The 21,575-nt window shown below is 34.5% G+C and overlaps 2 protein-coding genes across 2 annotated transcripts in view; both read left to right on the forward strand.

Moving 5' to 3' along the window:
• LOC131047665 (protein SUPPRESSOR OF K(+) TRANSPORT GROWTH DEFECT 1) overlaps positions 1-2,471 on the forward strand; it is a 55,099-nt gene extending 52,628 nt beyond the window's left edge. The window contains exons 4-8 of the mRNA XM_057981461.2: positions 972-1,040; positions 1,184-1,258; positions 1,445-1,543; positions 1,698-1,862; positions 2,007-2,471. Of these exons, the coding sequence (XP_057837444.1) occupies positions 972-1,040; positions 1,184-1,258; positions 1,445-1,543; positions 1,698-1,862; positions 2,007-2,132 (534 nt within the window). The 3' untranslated portion in view covers positions 2,133-2,471. The remainder of the gene's footprint in view (positions 1-971; positions 1,041-1,183; positions 1,259-1,444; positions 1,544-1,697; positions 1,863-2,006) is intronic.
• A 17,061-nt stretch (positions 2,472-19,532) lies between these two features.
• Positions 19,533-20,257, forward strand: LOC131875284 (protein argonaute 2-like). The gene is made up of 3 exons (XM_059219364.1): positions 19,533-19,859; positions 19,949-20,062; positions 20,156-20,257. Exons 1-3 carry the CDS (start codon positions 19,533-19,535, stop codon positions 20,255-20,257), a joined length of 543 nt encoding a protein of 180 aa, XP_059075347.1.
• Positions 20,258-21,575: the final 1,318 nt, after the last annotated feature.

The raw sequence follows: 21,575 nt of genomic DNA on the forward strand, positions 1-21,575 counted from the left end.
TCCATCATTAATCATATTATGATCCGTTTCATGTATTACTGCCTTGTACCAGTGACTTAGTCAAGCTAGAATTCATCATCATGAATTATGCAAGGCTTAATTAGATTAAAATCTGAAGGGGATTTTTAAGAAGAGTTGGCACAACATGCTTAACTGGATTCAAAAGCAAGGTGGAAGCAATTAGATTTACTTTAGCTGTCCCATAAGACATAAATTTTATGTACATAATGCAGTATATGAGTAATTGCCTGTAGAATTATCATTTGTAATCTCATCTCCATTAATCAGGGCCCTTTGTCAGGTCTGGGGAAGAAAGCAAATGCTAATTCTTTGTTGCAGTAATCTTAAGCAGAGTTAGGCAAATCCAATTGCCCTTTTCACATTTTCAATCCGAATCTCTGTTGACCTCTTTTCTACCCTAGAGCAATGCAATTGAATTAATTATAATAGATTGCAATGGAAAACTTAATGCTGATTGGTGTGCATACGTGATGCAAATTATGAAATTCATTCAACTACAAAATGTTCTTCAGCAGTCATCTCTTCAAGGATTCTGCACTCTAGAAGAATAGAGTATGAGTTTGGGAAGCACATTGGAGAGCATAATGTGCTGTAAATATCAATGAATTGATAGCATTTCTAGAATAAGAGATTAGATTTGAAAAAAAAAACAATACTCTTAATTCATTGATGTAATTGGATGGCGTACTCAGTTTGCATGCTTGTTTGCAAAATGGATTCCAATTTTTTGGTATCTTCAGGCACTGTTTTCATGAATACTGTTTGTATTTCAATGTTTTGGTTGATTTATATGTTTTTTTGATACAGATGGCTAGCATTTTGTTTCTTCCATGAGTGTAATTGGATCTGAATCAACTCTAAGTACAAGCTTCCTCGTACTAAACAATGTGTCGTATCCCTTGCTGAAGATTTTGCTCTGCAATGATATATATATGTGTTATTTTATCTAGGGTGTAGGACATAATGACCAGAAAGTTCTTGTGTTGGCAGCTACAAACACTCCATATGCACTGGATCAGGTATGCACTCTTACAAGGCTTACATAAGCAAATTGGTTGTCTTTAATGAGGATTGATAAGTTTCTTATTTTATTTGCTTAATTAGATGGTTTCGAACAGTCATGCTTCAAAGAGCTTGTATCTCATGGGTAATTTGGTTGCAGGCTATTAGGAGACGTTTTGACAAAAGAATCTACATTCCTCTACCTGACCTGAAGGCAAGGCAGCATATGTTCAAGGTACAGGATATCCTAACCATTTTTTGTTGTCTTTAAATTGCAGCATCAGAGAATGTTGAGACTTGATTGTTGAAAAAGTTAATGGTAAACAACATAAAAATGTATGTGTTTATAATATTATTTTTTGATTTGTTTGGTTGTGATTTTGGACATTTTTGTTTATGTTTTATTCTGAGATATAAACAGGTTCATTTAGGTGATACACCTAATAATCTAACAGAGAGCGACTTTGAGGAACTAGCATCCAGAACAGATGGCTTCTCTGGTTCTGATATTTCTGTTTGTGTAAGTAGACATTATGTCTGGTTATTCTGTGCAGATAAGCTCCTAATGAAATGTAGAAAAATGAGGAGAAATGGTAGACATGTTCAGATGGAGTACTAAATCAGATTATAACATATTTCATTGCGGAAATATTGACAAAGAATTATGTTGGCAGGTAAAAGATGTGTTATTTGAACCTGTTCGTAAGACTCAAGATGCTATGTTCTTCAGAAAAGTCTCTACTCAAGATGGAGAGATGTGGATGCCATGTGGCCCCAGGCAATCGGGGGCTGTGCAAACTACGATGCAGGAACTTGCCATTGAGGGTCAAGCGTCAAAGGTATTGTCTCAAATCTGTGTGATTTTTTTGATAAAAAGCTGCTTATTGTCTGTATTGACTTTGCCTACTGCATCTCTTAATTTTTGATTTTTGCAAAGAATGGATTTACTCCTTTGCTTCCATTAAATGATCTTTTGTTTACAGATTCTGCCCCCTCCGATTACAAAGACAGACTTTGATAAGGTTCTTGCAAGGCAAAGACCAACTGTTAGCAAGGGTGACCTGGAAGTGCATGAGCGGTTTACTAAGGAATTTGGTGAAGAGGGTTGACAAGCTTTCATCTTTCAAGGTCGTCATATTGTATTTATTTTCTTCAATCATATCATACTCAGTCTTTGAAGCATTCCAATTATTGTAACAAATAATGGTTGTAAACTGACTGCCCTGGGTCTGTCAAATATGTTCAGAAATGTTTCTGTGGAAGATATCATCGGAATGAATAGTTTGTATGTTAAATTCTAAGCTCAAAATCTCCAAGTCAGCTTCCCTTGGTCTGTCAAATATATTTTCTTGAATGTTTATGTGGAAGATATCACCTGAATGAATTGTCTTTTAGTTTTTGTCAGTCTAAAATGAAAATTTCCAAGACAGCTTGCACTTTATTGTCCATTTGTGGGGTCAAAAGTACCATTTTCAGTACTCAGCAAAATTGATTGAAAAGATTCAACGGCCTAAAATAATTTCAAGCCAGAAATCATGTATTATTTTTGTGATTGTATGGGTGTATATCAAACTTAATCAATATGAATATATTTATAATAGTCAAATCCTTAAGAATATGATGGGATGATAACTGTTAAATATTCAAAAACCTATTGTTTAATACTTTCAAACAGATCATGAGGTTTAATTTGTATGTTGTGTCCCGGTTTCTGTTTTTTGACAATTCATCAGAATAGCCTACTGAATGTATTATGGAAGCATATTCCAAATATTTGGAGTCTTTGCCTGTGGTTATTTATATATCAATGCTTTGTAGAAAACCTACTTTTTTGACTATGGAATTCTACGAGAATGGTTTTTTTAATTTAATGTGATTTTTAAGTGTGGATTTGTGAAATAATAAAATTTTCTGCTGCAAAATCAACATATTCTAAGACAGATGCTATGCGAGGTCCAGTTGTACGAAAATTTGTGAAACATATGATAAATCTGACCAGTCAATCAGCATTATAAATCAGAAATTTCAATGGGTTCAACAAGTACAAATTTGTTTGATTTTTTAATATACCATTAAGTGTTTAAATGAGGTAACTCTTGATGAAGGTGGAATGTGGCAGTTTGGGGCAGGGGAGCATGGGAGGTTTTAAATAAAGACAAGGATGAGGAGTTTCTAGAGCTGCAAAATTGAGGGATTATTAGGGGACCTTGTCTATAAAGTTATACATATTCTTACAACATTTATAATAAAATCACAAATTTTTAAAAAAGCAGCAAAAAAGATACAACTTAGTCAACAATTTAAATATTTTCCATTCCAGGTCTTTTTTCACTTGTAGGTGGGTCTGACTTCTCTGCTGTTGGTGGATTCGTCACTGTGTCCTGCTTGTGTGTTTTCAGATAACCTCGATATGTGCAATTTACTGCTGGGCGCCAGTTATGCCCACTGACCTCAACTCCTCTCCTTCAGTTATCCTCCGTAAGATTAAAGTCATTTTTTTTAATCTTCTCCAATTCCTCCTATGCTTTGTTTGGCACAACCTTGGCACTTTCAAAATGCCTTTGGATTTAGGGACAGTTTCCAAGACGATCCAGTCATAGACAATTGAACCATGCCCCTTGCCTATAGTTTGCGATTAATATCTGTAACTATTGATTACTTGGTTTTTGGAATACCGGTATCGGCATCCATTCAGCCCAAGGATATTTTTAGCGAACTAGAGAGGATTCTGAGAACAAAATGTGTTGTTTAGCCTTGTCTATTAATGCATTTCGGTCCTTTGCTTTTTCCCCATCTGCTCCATGCTAAATGGAAATCTGCAAGTAATGGAATTTTGTTTCTCCTTTTTTTATAAGTTGATTACAACAAACATCCAATGCCTCCGTTCAATATTAAATCAAGACTAAACCCAGCACCCATCATTTCCTGTGGATCTTGGGAATTTTGTGCTATGAGATGGTTTTTGATTATTTTTAATTCAAATTGGTAAGGAAGAAACTCTTTCAAAATTTCAGTTGAATCAAGGAGCAGAGCAAGAAATATCACAAGTCAGTTGTTATTTACCACTTCCAAGCGTGAAGTATGTATTCAATCTGAATGAGATATTGACTTAAATATATTAGATACACTATGTTCTGTTGCCTCTAATGAGTGTATCGCAGTGAAGACCAGCCATGCAAAGTTTGAATATGTTGGGGACATCGCATGATGAACTGATGCAGCTTCCAAATACTGATGATAATATCATTGATCTACAGGCAATTAAGGAGCATGTCTGAAATTGGAAAAAAACATGATTCAAAGGAAACCCATTATGTGAAGCTCTTGGCAATGTATTTGGCAGGTCCTCAATAGTAGGAAAATGCGATTTCCAGAAGGAAGGGTTGAGTAATAAAATGGAGTTAATTTTATTTTTAGTAATATTAATCGAGGGACATTTGAAGAGTTTGACTCTTGGAGGGAAATCTATTTAAAGAGAACAAGCGGAGAGGCATATTTAGAATTTTTATTTTATTTTTTATTATCCGATTTCTACTCCTTGTGGAGCATGAAACTTCGGTTCAATTAACCTAAGAATAAAAATTCAACAATTCTTTGGAGTGATTTCAGACACAAATCACTATTGTCTAGATTCGATAAATTTTAGTTTAAATTAAATAATTTTTTTCTTTCAACTAGTAGTATTTTCACACATATTAGACATATTTTGAGGCATCCTAAAGAGAGAAAAAGGTCCTTCATTAAGAAATGGATCACTGCAGATTTTGGGACAAATTAGCAACCACTACAGAGGATTAACTTGGTCGTTTCTGACCTAAATTCTGAACATTAAATCTGATTAGAGAATAAACTGCTTAACACACACAAACATACATATATATACACGTTGGGAAAAATGAGGAAATGAGCAATCATAATATAGTTCATGTGCATTTGTTTGATGCATTTCTCTCTTGGTTGAGTAATACTTCGAAGTTATTAAGGAGTCTGTCAAATGGTTTGTTTAAGAAATTAAAGGCTGAATTTACCTGCATTGTGAAGCCAAATTAAACCACAAAACCAATTTAGTTGTCTATGTGACCTTAAATGCCTAATATCAGATAAACAGTACTGCTTTTTATATAACCTAATTTTTTGTTAAAACAAAATCAAATTTTATGTGACCTTGAATGCCAACATCAAATAAGCATTACTGTCTTTATGTAACCTAATTTCCTATTAAAAGAAAAATCAAATAAACAGCATTGTCTTCTATTAACCTAATTTCCTATTAAAACGAAAATCAAATGAACTGGCAAATTGAATACATCTAGCTGGTGTAGTGTTTTACAACCAAATTCCTTCAATTTAGCATTGGACTGAGACATAAGTGCAACACGACTCCAATTTTGCAACTCAGTCAATATAAAATAATTATTTGTAACGTGCAAGTCAAAATATTCACTTAGAGAAATTAAATAGTATTCCAACTAGTAATTTTGAATCTCAAAATTACTCAAATAGAAGACTTATTGAGGGAAACCCTTTTTAACACATTTATCCTTGATTTCCAAGTGATTGGCTGGCGATCGAACCCCAATTACCTTTCTTAGTAACAGAAAGCATTACTGATTAAACCAACTCGATTAAAACATTAGTTTAAATATTCCTTAAAAGAGGACGCAAGTAATAGTTGAGTTAGTCGGAAAAAATTATACGTTTTGTCGTGCTTGAAATAAATAACAGGTAGCACGACATCATATGGCTGGTCTGAATCCCAATCAATGACACAACTGATCATGCGACAACAGAACACCTCACAGATTTTAATCATATTTCACCAAAGGAAAACAACTAAAAAGTGCAATCGAAAAAAATTACATTATGTAACAAAAACTGACCTGTAAATCGACAATGGAAGGGCAACGCTTGCCTTCAGTCAATGAGTTATAAGATTGGTTTAGAGTCTTTTTCTTGGTTGAAATGTAACTCCTCATTTGAAATGAAAGGAAAGATTTTAATAACGATTACAACATCAAACAGTTTGTGGGATTAAGAGCTGCAGCAGAATAGCATCGTATATAGAATATAAGGGCTGTCTCAAAATATTATGATTATTTCAAATCCTTTTTAATGTTAGATCTCGTGTGTATTTCAATTAAAAAAATTGACGCTTTTCAAATAAAGCATTAGCGTTGTTGACCTTTAGGTTATATTTGTAATTGATACTAATGTCATTGTAAGTTGTGTATGTTAGGGTCCGGAGACAACTGAGAGGGGGAGGGGGAGCGGAGGGGGCGAGTGTGAATCAGTTGTCAAATAAATTCCAACCAAAAACAACTTAACCAACTTAATGCTTAATACCAGTAAACGAGTTCAATATGCCGGTAGATAGTTTTAATAGTTAATTGTTATACCGGTAAGGATTAGTGCATGAAACATAAAGACAAAATCATCCACAACACATAGCACCAATATTTGTACGTGGAAACTCTGTAAGGGGAAAAACCACGGTGGGAAACCTTACCCACAATCAGATGATACTACTGCAGATAGTAAGTGTACATAAATGGGGTCTGCACATGCAGAAAGGCCAAGCGCCTAGAGCTCATTGCTCAATCACAAAATGGGAGTCACACTGACTACAGTTGGATGGTTAAATCCAATAAGAATGTACTGCACAAAATAGCATCTTCATATGCTGGATTCAGTATCGGTGTAGTTCTGATGTCTTCACAAAAACCCTCCTTCAATCTTCAAATGATGTCTGCGTGTATAGCTCTGCTTATTCTCACATATACCTTCACACAATCCTTTTTCGCATTTCACATCGGTTTCTTACAAATAAGATCTTACATTTATACCATACCCTAAGACCAATTTTAGTAGGTCGGCTCTACAAGATATTACAATAAAAATATTTTACAAACAATACAATAAGCGATGCAATAACCGATTTAACATGTCGGCTTAATGCATTTACAACAATAATTAATCATCTCCATAGCGTGCCGTGCTAATCTGGAAAAGATAAATCTGCTGGTGCATAACTTGGACCTATTTGCCGATAACAACAAATATGCAAATATGAATATACCAATAACCAATTCTCCAAGACAAGATGTCAAAACGATGTCTTTGACATTACCAAATGTTTTCCATGCTATTCCAAGTGCCGGTGACCATTATATCTTGCCAGTGTACCAGATATCGGTGACTGTGCATGAGTCACTTGCTTGTCGGTAAATGTTGCCGATTCTCCAAAGTTTCAGAGTTGATAAGTGTTTAGTAGGTGTTGACATCAATGACAAAACCATACCAAAATATCAACAATCTTCCCCTTTGGCATTGATGGCAACACAAGATGGAAAAACCATCAAAGTGCCAAAACAGAAATGCCAAATACCAAAAACCAACAATCTCCAAAAAGAGATCATAGCTAGAAATCAAAATATAGATACAGAGAGTAATAATCTCTCCCCCTGGGAGCAACATGTGTTTTCCTTGTGTTTTTCCATACCAATCTCTCCCCCTTTGACATCAAATGCCAAAGTTCTTACCAAGCCAAGTTCATATACAAAATACCAATCAATTTAGTATACCAACTACTCCCCCTGAAAAGTAGCTTCCCATCAAAGCCAGAATAAAAGACTTTTTTGTTAATTCTGCCGGTTGATGACAATCATCAACTTCCTAAGTCTCTACCGGTGGGGGTATGACCCCAAGCTGATATCTGAGATATTCAAAAGTCTCTTTAGGCAGAGGTTTAGTAAAGATATCTGCAATTTACTCTTTAGTACTCACATAAACTAGTTTTATTTCCTTTGCTTCAACATTTTCCCTTAGAAAATTCAATTTGATAGAAACATGTTTGGTTTTAGAATGTAATACTGGATTCTTAGATATATCAATTGTTGCAGTGTTATCATAATAGATAGTAATAGGTTCCTTGCATTTTACCTTTATGTCTTTCAACATTTGCTTGAGCCATAGTACCTGTGTACAGTTAGTTGCTGCTGCAACATATTCTGATTCTGCTGTTGATAAAGATGTACAACTTTTTCTTACTCAACTAAGAAACTAGTCTGTTTCTAAGAAAGAATGTTCTGCCAGTGGTGCTTTTTATATCATCCACATCTCCTGCCCAATTTGCATCTGTGTATGCACATAATTCAAAGTTTTCATCTCTAGGATACCATAATCCAAGATTTATAGTACCTTGTAAGTACCGAAAAATCCTTTTTACTGCTGATTCATGATTTTCTCTAGGATTACTTTGAAATTTTGAAACAACACATACTGCATTCATAATATCAGGTCTGGTTTGTGTCAAATACAATAATCCTCCTATCATAGATTTGTATCTAATTGGATTAACAGGTGTAGATTCATCCCTTAGTGATAATTTGTCATTTGTAGTCATAGGTGTGCTTGCCGTTTAGAGTTCTCCATCCCAAATTTCTTTAGTAACTCTTTTAAGTACTTGGATTGACTAAAAAATATACCTTTATCAGTTTGTGAAATCTGCAATCCTAAAAAGAAATTTAATTCTCCAATCATAGACATTTCAAATTCTTGCTGCATTTTAATAGAAAATTCTTTACATAATCCATCTTCTCCTCCAAAGATTATATCATCAACAAATACTTCTATAACTAGGATGTCATCATTAGTCACTTTATAGTATCAATTGCTGTCTGCATTACCTTTAGAAAAACCAATCTTCAAAAGATACTTATCCAATCTTGCATACCAAGCTCTTGGAGCTTGTTTCAATCCATATAAAGCTTTTCTTAACCTGCAAACCATATCTTTGTTATTTGTCAAAGAAAATCCATCAGATTGTTCAATGTAAACTTCTTCTTCAAGATCTCCATTCAATAATGCACATTTAATATCCATTTGATATACTTTGTAGTTCTTATGTGCTGCAAAAGCAAAAAAAATCTGACTACCTCAACTCTAGCTACCGATGCAAAGGTTTCATTATAATCAATTCCTTCTTTCTGAGAATATCCCTTACACACTAGTGTTGCTTTATTTTTGATAACCTTACCATCTTCATTAAGTTTGTTTCTGAATACCCATTTGGTTCCAATTACATTTTTATCTTTAGGCCGAGGAACTAATGTCCAAGTGTTATTTTTCTCAACTTGTTCTAATTCTTCTTCCATAGCTTTAATCCAAAATTTATCTTCACATGCTTCATTGACTGATGACGATTCAATTTGAGAAATAAGACATACCTCTTCATTTGCCAATCTTCCTCTTGTCATAACTTCTTTAAACTTGTTTCCAATTATCTGATCTTCAGAATGATTCAGTCTTACATACCGGGGTGTCTTTGTTTGCTGCTGTTCCTCAGTTACTGTGGAATCCTCAGATGATACTGGGGTAACTGGATCTTCATTCTGTACCGGTGGATTCAGAGTAGGTTCATTTGTCAAAATTTCTGTTCCCAGTTCAGAGTCTATATACCTTGAAGTTCCTCTGAATTGTTCATCAATTTTTACATTTGTACTTTCAACAATTTTCAGCAATCTTTTGTTAAAACATCTATATGCCTTGCTTTTAGATGAATAACCAATAAATATTCTTTCATCACTTCTAGGATCAAATTTGCCAATATACTCATCTCTTCTGATATAACATTTACTTTAAAAAATTCTGAAATATTTAAGTGTAGGAGTAATACCAAACCATAGTTCATGAGGGGTCTTACCGGTTTCACCTTTGATGTGAACTTTGTTGAATTTATAGACCACTGTACTGACTGTCTCTCTCCAATATACATGTGGTAGGTTTGCTTCTGATAACAGACTTTTTGTTGCATCCAAGATAGTTCTGTTTTTCCTTTCAACAACTCCATTATGCTGTGGTGTCCAAGGTGCTGATAGCTGTCTTCTGATTCCATTTACTTCACAGAATGTATTAAATTCCTTAGATGTAAATTATCCTCCTTGATTTGATCTTAGACATTTGATTTTCTTACCGGTTTCATTTTCTACCATTGCTTTGAATAGTTTGAACTTTCCAAGTGCTTCTGATTTTTTTCTGAGAAAAGTAATCCAACACATTCTAGAATAGTCATCGATGATTAGCATGAAATATCTATCACCTTGTAAGCTTTTAGTTCTAGCTGGACCACACAAATAAGTGTGAATCAAATCAAGAGCATTATTGGATTTTTCTGGAATACTTTTGAAACTAGCTCTAACTTGTTTTCCAAATTGACATTCCTTACATACTGTATTGTGAGGTTTGACAATTTTAGGTAAATCTCTAACTACCTTAATAGTACTGATTTTCACCATGCAATCAAAGTTTACATGACAGAGTCTCTTATGCTATAACCAACTTTCATCAATATGTGCAATTAAGCATGTCTTTTCACTGTTATTCAAGTGAAAGATATTACCTCTAGTCTGATTACCGGTTGCAATTTCTAAACCAGTTCTATTCATGATTTTGCATTTTCCATTTTTGAATTGTAACTGAAATCCTTTCTCAACTAATTAACCAACACTCAAAAGATTATGCTTTAATCCTTCAACATAGTAAACATTGTTAGTGTTATGCTTACCATCAAGAGATATTGTACCCCTACCTTTGATCAAACAAGCTTTGTCATCTCCAAATCTCACTAAGCCTCCATTGTATTCTTGAAAGTTCAAGAATTTACCTTTGTCTCCTGTCATATGATGTGAGCATCCTGAATCAATGATCCATTCATCCTTTACTTCAACTTTAGCTGCCAAGGCCTATTCTACGGTTGAGCAGTAGGTGTCGGTTGATCTTTTGTTATAGCAACAAAAACCCATCAATTGTCTACCGGATCCTTATCAGAATCATCAGTCACACCTTCATCAGCAATGTAACAAGATTTGTCTTTATTCTTCTTGAATATGTATCTCTAGTATTGAGGGTTAGGCTTGTATGTTCTTCTAGCTTCTTCTCTTAATCTAACATGTCTATCAGGGCATCTTGAGGCTATGTGACCAATTTTATTGCAGTTCAAACATTTAAAGGGTGCTTTACCTTCATACTTACTTCCAACTGGACCTTTAGGCATTTTCCTTGCAAATAGTGCTTCAAGTTCTTCATTTTCTTTCCTGCTTTCTTCAAGTTCTCTTGCATAAAAAGCTTTCCAATTAGATTTGTCAAATGATGGAGCAGATGATGTTGATGCTTTAAAGGCCAAATCTGTCTTTATAGTAGCAACAGGACCAAATTCTTCAATTTCAAAAGCTGAAAGTTTCCCAATCAATGTATCTCTAGTTACTGATGTATTAGGCATTGTTCTTAACTCATTTATAGCAGTGACTTTCATTTTATATGCCGATGGCAATCCTCTTAAAACTTTTGAAACAATTTCATCCTCACTTAAGGTTCCTCCACAACATTTAATACCCAAAACAATCTCATTTACTCTTTCCATAAAAGCAGAAATCCTTTCATCTTCTTCCATTTTCAGATATTCATACTTGACCCAAAAGCTTTCAAGTTTTGCAATTTTGACTGTGAAATCTCCTTCATTCAGTGTTTCCAAATGATCCCAGATAGCTTTAGTAGTAGTTCTATGTGATAGTCCCATGATTTGTTAATCAGATAATGCGCTCAAAAGTGTTTATCTTGCTTTGCAATCATTTTCTTCATCTTTTCCCAAGGTAGGTGGATTAGGCTGACCAGGAGTAGGAGCAATATAACCAACTTGTCAGTTGTCAAATAAATTCCAACTAAAAACAACTAAAAATTGTCAAATAAATTCCAACTAAAAACAACTTAACCAACTTAATGCTTAATATCGGTAAGCTAGTTCAATATGCCGGTAGACAGTTTTAACAGTTAATTGCTATGCCGGTAAGGATTAGTGCATGAAACATAAAGACAAAATCATCCACAACACATAGCAACAATATTTGTACGTGGAAATCCTGTAAAGGGAAAAACCATGGTGGGAAACCTTACCCACAATCAGATGATACTACTGCAGATAGTAAGTGTACATAAATGAGGTCTGCACATGCAGAAAGGCCAAACGTCTAGAGCTCACTGCTCAATCACAAAATGGAACACTGACTATAGTTGGATGGTTAAATCCAATAAGAATGTACTGCACAAAATAACATCTTCATATGCTGGATTCAGTACCAGTGTAGTTATGATGTCTTCACAAAAACCCTCCTTCAATCTTCAAATGTATAGCTCTGCTTATTCTTGCATGTACCTTCACACAATCCTTTTTTGCATTTCACATCCAATCTTACAAATAAGATCTTACATTTATACCATACCCGAAGGCCAATTTTAGTAGGTCGGCTCTACAAGATATTACAATAAAAACATTTTACAAATAATGCAATATCCGATGCAATAACCGATTCAACATGTCGACTTAATGCATTTACAACAATAATTAATCATCTCCATAGTGTGCCGTGCTGATCTGGAAAAGATAAACCTGCCGATGCATAACTTGGACCTATTTGCCGGTAACAACAAATATGCAAATATGAATATACCAATAACCAATTCTCCAAGACAAGATGTTCAAACAATGTCTTCGACATTACCAAATGTTTTCCATGCTATTCCAAGTGCCGGTGACCATTATATCTTGCCGCTGTACCAGATACTGGTGACTATGCATGAGTCACTTGCTTGTCGGTGAATGTTGCCGATTCTCCAAAGTGCCAGAGTTGATAAGTGTTTAGTAGGTGTTGACATCAATGACAAAACCATACCAAAATACCAATAGTGTACTACATGATGAATTATGATTGTGCTTTTTTTATCTTTTTGTTTCAAAATATGTAGGGGAAGCATATTAGTAGTCATTATAGCTAATTTTGTGTATCCATAGATTTTAAATGGTATATCAGATTTTGATGATTTTTTTTGGTTCTTTTTATGTAGCTTAACTACTTATACCCATTGTTCTAGCTTCTGGGTACTTACGACGCATGTGCACAAGGGTCAAAAAGCGGTTATTTCAAAGTGTTGCCTGATACCTACTTAAAGATGCTCCAATTCTTTAAAGTTAGTAATTGGATGAGCAAGGAGTGTGATAATTGGAACATGGGTGACAACTGGTGCTCTTTCTCTATGTCCTTATTTTTCACTCTTTCTTATGTACTATCCATTTGCTAGTATCTCATCAAAGATGATGTATTCTAGATCTCAATTGAACATATAATATCTTTACTTTCCTCTTTTTTTATTTTATTTTATTTTTTTCAGATTTGTAGAGGGGCAAGTGTTTTTTGAACCATAGCTATGAAGTGGTGAGGTTACAAACAAGGGACCTCATCCTCATCCCAACGAGGTTTGGACTGTAACACATTTAAACCATCACACTATACCAATAACGACATCTTTGCTTTTCTCTTAATTTCAACTCCTATCTAAGCTTTTCACCAATTTACTTTGTTCATATGACAATTGTGAATTTTTTACATTTTATTTTTATTTTTTTACTTTGTTCATATGACAATTGTGATTTTTTTACAATTTTTATTTTATTTTTTATTTGGTGATGGGCCGAAGCCGAATCGCTTTTGACTGGAGTGTGAGACGAATCGCTTTTGACTGGACTGTGTCATTCTATCTTCCACGCCTAGGCATCACCTTATCTCCCCATTGCCTGTGTGTGGGACACATGGGACTTGAGTAGACTCGAACCCAAGACCTCCTCCCATGTAGGAGGCTCGTAGCTAACCGCTGCATTGTGGGGTCATCCCCTACAATTTATTTTATTTTATTTTCATTAATGTTTAGACATTTTGACAAGTTAAAGTTCCATTTATCTTTCTATTATTATTTTTCAATTATATTTTCTTTAAACCTACACTTCCATTATTATTCAAGATCAAGAATAATTCTGAATATTTAAACTTTTTTAGATAAGTTAATATCTTGATGCTTCAAAAAAAAAATCAACCAACAAAATCTCATACGAAATTGAAATTCTAATTAGATAAATCATGACAATAATACAAAAACTAGAAATTTATAATAATAAACTAAACCCTACATTATTGGGAGAAAATGTTTTTATTCATAACACTAGAAAGTAAAGATATTAATCATGAAATATCATTTAATATTCACATTATGAGAAAGTAATAAACCTATCTTGGAAATTTAATTAATTTTTATTAATAGATAGTACCCTCTCCTTCGATCGACATATTAATTATAGCTACTACTATTTAGTTATAATCATTTATGCCATTGAAAATTTATGGATTTTTTACACTTGAATGTGAGAGTTTAGAAAAAAATCAAAATCTTTATTTCATCCAAAATGTGTTTGGAATTTAAGAATTTTACAAAACTTGCCATGTAATGGGAGAAAAAAAAGGGGATATGTTTATTTAATAAATACTTATTATGTAAGGACCACCATAATTTCAAAATAACATAATACACAAATTACATGTCATCAAGTATATATTAATGCAGCGTGCCCAAATATACAAGAATAGAGATACAAATTACATATTTTGACATAAAGTTAAAGTGAGCAAACAATAACAAGACTAAAAGTAGTGAAACATATACCTTTACCATAGACCATAAGGTTGAATACAATAAAATACTCAATGTACCAACATGTAGGCCACCATGATAGGAACTTCCGACATCTGTCTCCCTCAAACACATCATGGGTGAGAACATTGCCGAAGCACGTTTCCACCCTACCACGAAGTAGTTACACTTCCCCAAAATCTTTCATGACACGAAAGATACCCAAATCAGCACAAGGTAGGCTAACAATGTGATACTGGCAAAACAAAATATATCCACATTTGAGCACTAATGTAACGATATCATGGGCACATGTAAGATGCATATAACACAAATATGAAGATAGAAGCAACAAACCTTGCTTAACTACCCTTTCAAGATATTTAATTCCATCTTAGTCACAATTGTTCCAAGGGGTACACATATGATGCATTTACTTCAATTTAGAAAAAAATAAAATGAAATACAAGAATACAAGCACTCATAGGCAACAAGAGAATCAACAAGCAATATCTTGTCGTGAATATAATTCTTGCATGAAATTCTATTTCAAGCATATGACTAATCACAAATGTTTATCTAATAGGCATATGCCTGACATACCTATTTGAAGACAAACATATTTCAATCTTAGAAACCTTCATGCACCAATATATAATCAGTTAAACATGAAATTAAGTTAAACATGATTATCAATACATGCTAATTGGAAGTAAACTAATCAGTATCAACAAAAGGAGAATTTTTCGTACTTTTCTCGATTAGGATCTATTATAAAATATTAGTCATTAAATTCTCAAATCTTCACAATACTAGATAAAGCTCATACTTAACTAATAGTTGAAAGATCAGGGTACACATAGACTACCATCATGGTCAATGAATAACAAAGATCATGCTTAACTAATAGTTGAAAGATCAGGGTACACATAGACTACCATCATGGTCAATGAATAACAAAGATCAAGTCTTACACTAGTCAACTCAATCTTAAAGGCAAGCTTGAATAACCTAAAATATTCCAAAAGAGATATCTTTTATATAAAGATTTTATATTCTTCTTAATTCCATGTCTCAATTATGCCAACCTAATGTAACATTCTAACCCCAGATTATGTTGGAATTTCAAAATAGATATAATATATTACCAAATATGAAAATATAAAAAGAGCCTTACAAAACATAATTATAACCCGCACCTTTAATAAAGGTCAAACTAATTGTAAAATACTTTTAATTTATTTGTTGATTCTACATTGTAAGCTCAATCCTTCTCTCTATAATTTGTTACCATACAACACCTGAAGCAAGTTCAAGAGGGTTACCATAGGGTTTCACTTTGGTCGGCTCTTAATAATAAGCACATTCTGGAACCAATAATAATAGAACAACAATGATATATTAGTCACTATCGTCACAATGATCTAATCGATTATAACCATTGAGTATGCTCTACTGTGAAATAGTGCCAACACTTATAACCTACTGTGTAACCTGGAAATATACCTCAAAAGTGAACTTGCAAGATTGATTAGTTTTCACAAATAACGAGAGAAATCCTACATAATAGTCCAAAAGTTACCAATGAAACAAATAAATGATTTAAAACTTAGAACATTATACCTTCACTTACTCTCCCATTGTGTCCTATCACCATTTGAACTTGGTTGTAGATATTTGCTCTCAGACTGCATTGTAGTTGCTTCCAAGATGACAATTTGATGAATGGATTGATAACTAGATGTTTGATATGCAAGCTAAATGATTGTGCAAAACTATATGAAAAATGATGAAACTAAAATGCCAAAGGCACACTGTAAATTGCCAAAAAATCACGTGAATGCAAAATAACTCCTAGGTGACTATTAGATTCAAAATGCTCAGGAAATGCCCTTTTTAATAGATTTTTATGAGCAAAAATCCCATGTGGCAGAGATCAACGGTTAAGATTAATCTTGCAAGATTGATGGCTATGAAGATATTGGTTGAAATGTGAGAGAAAAAGGTAAAAGGAGAGGCCAAGTGTTAGAAGGCTCACCTTGACTGGAGTTGAAGACTTTAGAGAATATAGGATAGTTGGAGAAGATTTAGGGATGTTGAGACAAGTGGACTCAACTTCCTCCAAGAATGTAGGGATGCTAGAGAAAATATAGAAGAATTGAAAATGTATGTAGTACACATTATTTAATTTAGGAGATGAAAGTTGAAGATAAATATGGCTATTTAATAATTGAAGATTAATAATTTGTTTAGTTATTAAAGATTAATAATTTGTTTAGCCACAAAATTGTGAGTTGGCAAGATTGAGTGATGCGGAGATGAAGTGAGGTGGAAAAGAGGATTAAATAATTGTAGAATTATTTAATTAATGGAGACTTTAGAAGAATACATAGTGCATGATTAAATATTAAATATTTAATAAGATTGATATTGAAGAATGTGTAAATGAATTAAATTAATTAAACTTTTCAATTTAATTATTTAATAGAGGAATAAGCATTAAAATGAATTAAATAATTAAACTTTTCAATTTAATTATTTAATAGAGGAATAAACATTAAATAAATAATAAATATTTATTTAATTATTCGTAGCCAAATTTGAGTGTATACATTTTGCCTCTCTTTGAAATATTTTTGGAACAACATTGTTTCAAAAAAAATCAAGTCTCGATATTTTTGCCCTTGTCGGTGATAAAATGCCAATAGTAAGCCCCCTCAGGAGATTGATCATGAAATTTTGAAGAATTTTGATTGAGTGATGAATCTCACGATAAAATGATGAAAAGGTTCGATTAAAAAGCGCCTAACAATTAAATTTTATTTTTGAAAAATAAAATTGCCCCTCTAATTTTAAGAATTAATTACCCCCTTAATAAATAAAAAGGTAATTATATTAATCACATTGGGCCCATTTCCACCTCATTTTCATTTTGTCTTTTTGGAGAGTGAAAGTAGGAGAGTTGACTTGGAGTGCTGACTTGTCACCATGGTGGTCCCATACGCAAGTCATCATTTCGAGCGAGTACGACGGTATAAGAGGGCAGCTATTTATGGACCCTTGATAGGTACCCTGGAACTTGCCTTTAGTTTGATTTGTACATTGTTTTTCCAAAATTTTCCCGTGGTAGATTAGGTTTTTAATTTTCCGATTTTTTCCTCTCGTTTTGGTGCATTTGTTTGATTTTTAGTGCATATATTAGGTTTTCTAGCGCTTTTATTTCTTTTGTGTTTTCATCTTTTTTGCTCACACATATACAAAACGTTTTCATGTTTTCATGGTTTTAGGGCATTTACTAGGAGTTTCCATGCATTTACAAATAGTTGTAGAGCTTTTATAGTTTTAGCGCAAATGCCTAGTTTTTTCACGCATGCGACTGATTTGATAGCGCTTTTACCTAAAATAGTGCATATGCATTGTGTGATCACACATTTATGATTTTGTGCAACACTTTTGTCTGATGTGGCGTGAATACATGAATTTTTCACACATATGTTTGTTGGTTTAGCGCTTTTGCATTTTCACCTTGTACAGTTTTGTTCAAAGTCAATTTTGGTTGATGATTTGATGATTTTTGAATTGTTGATGTTTTATTTAATGTTGATAAAGATAGATGATCATATGGGATTGATAGATTGATAACCATGATTGATATGGTTTAAGTTTGGATAGAAGCTCTAAGAGATCGATTTAATCTCTGATGAAGAGCTTGATAGGTTAAACAACCAAATTTGATCGTAGATTGATATCATGGATTCCTTGATAGATAGGATAGTTGAATTGATAAATGATGATTGACTTAGACAAGTTTGTCTGCTTAAACAAGAGAAACTAGATGTTCTCCATTGTCGTGAGCGGTTTCCCTCTATGTGACACTTAGTTCCTAAGTTAGACGCAACTACTTTGAGACATATTGATGCATGTGGTTTGAGACAACTCCTGTATATGCCTGATATTAGGATAAAAGGGGATTGTTGACAACTCTTGTGGAGAGGTGGAATAGCGACCACAACTCCTTCCACCTCTCTATTGGCGTGATCAGTGTGACATCAGAGGATGTGTATAGGATATTGCACATCCCAATTGTTGGAGATCTTGTACAGTATGATCACCATGAGATGGGCGGGACAACAACATCGAGGACCATTTTTGGTGATGAGTCTATTGATGGTCTTGAGATTAGATGGGAGGACATGTTGATGTATTATGACACTCTCCCTTCCATTTTGGTCAGATTAGTTGAAGGTTTTATTTGCCTAGATAGGAGATCACGCGGCTTATCAGTTGGATGGGGCCGGATTTTGTTGAGCATGATGCAACATCAGACGAGATTTGCATCGGGTGTTTGTATGCTAGCTCACTTATACCACATGATCTTCACCAGCTTGTATACGATGGTGCAACCAGTTTATCTTCAAGTGTCACTCTCCTACATGTGTGGTGTTGGGAGCATATTGCTATCATACGACCGGTTCATGATAGGGTGCGTGGTGATGGACAACCATACATTTATTTATACCATGGCATGATTACCCAACACAAGCTGGGTAAGCTTGAGTACTGGTGATGGGTTCTTGATTTCATGGACTCAGTTGTTTGGAGGCCCTATGTAGATTTTGAGCCATGGATGGATGATGCTCGGTCATTACCAGTGATTATGTAGACGAGATACTTGATTGGTATGACTCCATTTGTTATTGAGAGGCAGCTCAATCAGAGAGTTCTTAGACAGTTTGACAGGCCATAGGGTATGCCATAGGGTGTCGCCTTGTATGCATGGACATACAAGGACAGGCGAGACTGGGGGCCTTCTCTTTATTTTGATGCAACATATGTAGAGTTTATTGCCATGCCACTTGTTCCTTATGATTTGTGGCCACATACTTTAGATGTCGGGACCACTTAGGAGTATGCATGATATCTAGTAGCTCATCCATTCCCGCACATTACAGATCCTACAAATCCACCACCGAGTTTAGGGGATGAGGATGATGATGAGGATGACCCTTGACAAAGGAGGAGGCGAGGGTGGTCGAGGAGGGGATGGAGAGGAGGGAGATGATGGAAGAAGTGGGAGGAGAGGTGGTAGGAGAGGTGGCCGACCACGTGGTCGGAGTGGACCTTTTGTGATTAGAGGGCGAGGTATTCCACCACCTATTGGAGGTAGGGATGCAGGCAAAGGTGGAGGGCAAGGTGGACCATTATTACCTAGTCCTGGCAGAGGCAATGGGAGAGTTGGGGATAAGGGAGTGGTTCAGATAGAGTCCGAGGGGGGAGAGAGAGGAGATGTACACCTCTTGATTTTGGGCAGGTTGGTCTCGATCCAGGTGTGCTAGCAGCTCATGGTGGATTTGATGAGGAGAGTTCTAAGGATGATGTGCCGTTGATTAGGCATAGGATCACCAGGATAACATAGGTGGATGCCCCAGCAGGTGGAGACACAATAGAGGGACAGGTGGGAGGTGAGGATGAGATGATGCAACAGGATGTGCCAGAGGCACAAGATGATACAGGTGATTTGAGACCACAGGTTGTACAACTCACAACACAGATCCAAACAATTACTCTAGAGAGAGACACTGCCAGACATGAGAGAGATACTTCTATTGAGTGATATGGGTAGGCAAAGAGCATGCTTCAGCTCATACAACAAGTTGGCACTGGGGGACTTATTGCAGAGATAGTGAGGGAGATGGTTCGTGCTGGGAAGGAGATCACTCATTGACATAGTCTATATGAGAGTATGGTTCCTCCCAGTCAAAGAGCAGGTAGCTATATGTCCACCACACAATGAATAGGATGATAGGGCCAGACAGAGAGTGGTGGTGTCAAGGGACCACCTTGCAGGGACCTTGATCCAGGGACAAGACCATTTGGTGGTGCACAACCCTCCTGCCAGAGACATACAGATTTTGGTGGCAGTGCCACATGATGTATCTTTAGACTTGATTCTCTTTGATATTGTATCATGGAACTTTTCTACACTATTGATGATTTTTTTGATATCATTATATACTTGGACTTTTCATGATTTATGATGATATGCAAACATTGATGGACTCTATATGATGTTTACTTTGTTATTCATGCATGATGATGTTGTTATGATGATTATACATGATCTATATGATGATTATACATGATGTATATGATATTTATTTATTCTCTACATGCTTTATTTATATGAATGATGATTTGATTATGATGTCATGATTCTATATGTAATGCATTGATGATTCTATAATGCAAAAATGATGATTTAACATCTTATTATATGCTTATGATGATACTTACAATGAAATACTTATAATGTTGATGATTATCATGTGATGTCTTATTGCTATGGATGTATATACATACGATGATGATAGGATGATAGGAAATGATGATAGATGAACTAATGTTTATGCTATCTGTAAATGCAAATGTGCTTAATGAATATGATAATGAATCAATGAACTAAATCAATGATAAATGAACCTAAATGATTGATAAAATGAACCTAATGCAAATGCAATGAACCTAATGCAAATGTTTTTTTGTTCATCCAAGTATACTCCATCATTATTTTTCAACCATTGATCATGAATGATATAAATGCTTATAATGCAAAATGATAATGAACACTTAAAAATGCAAATGCAAATGCAAAGACCTACCTAAATGATATTGTCATCTTTTTCACATTTTGGAACAATATAATTCACCATTGAGCTTTTAAATTGTTGTAAGGAAATTCAAGCACCTGGGTACAATTACACCAAGATGACTTCAGTATTTCTTACATGGATTTTAATTTAGCAAGTTAATACAAGCATCTAGGTATAGGGAGCTAAGATGACCTAAGTATTTCTTGCATAACAAGAAAGGATTATCCCCTTCCATGTATGACTTGGTACGCCCTCAATGATATTTTGCCAATCATGTCCTTAGACAAGTACACACATTACTAAGGGATAAACCACAAACAACAGACAAAGAAAAATAACCATACCCCATCATAGCTCCTCTAGTCTCAGACATCATCGAGTTACATAGGGAAC

The sequence above is a fragment of the Cryptomeria japonica genome, chromosome 4 (genome assembly GCF_030272615.1).
Source record: "Cryptomeria japonica chromosome 4, Sugi_1.0, whole genome shotgun sequence".
NCBI lineage: Eukaryota > Viridiplantae > Streptophyta > Pinopsida > Cupressales > Cupressaceae > Cryptomeria > Cryptomeria japonica.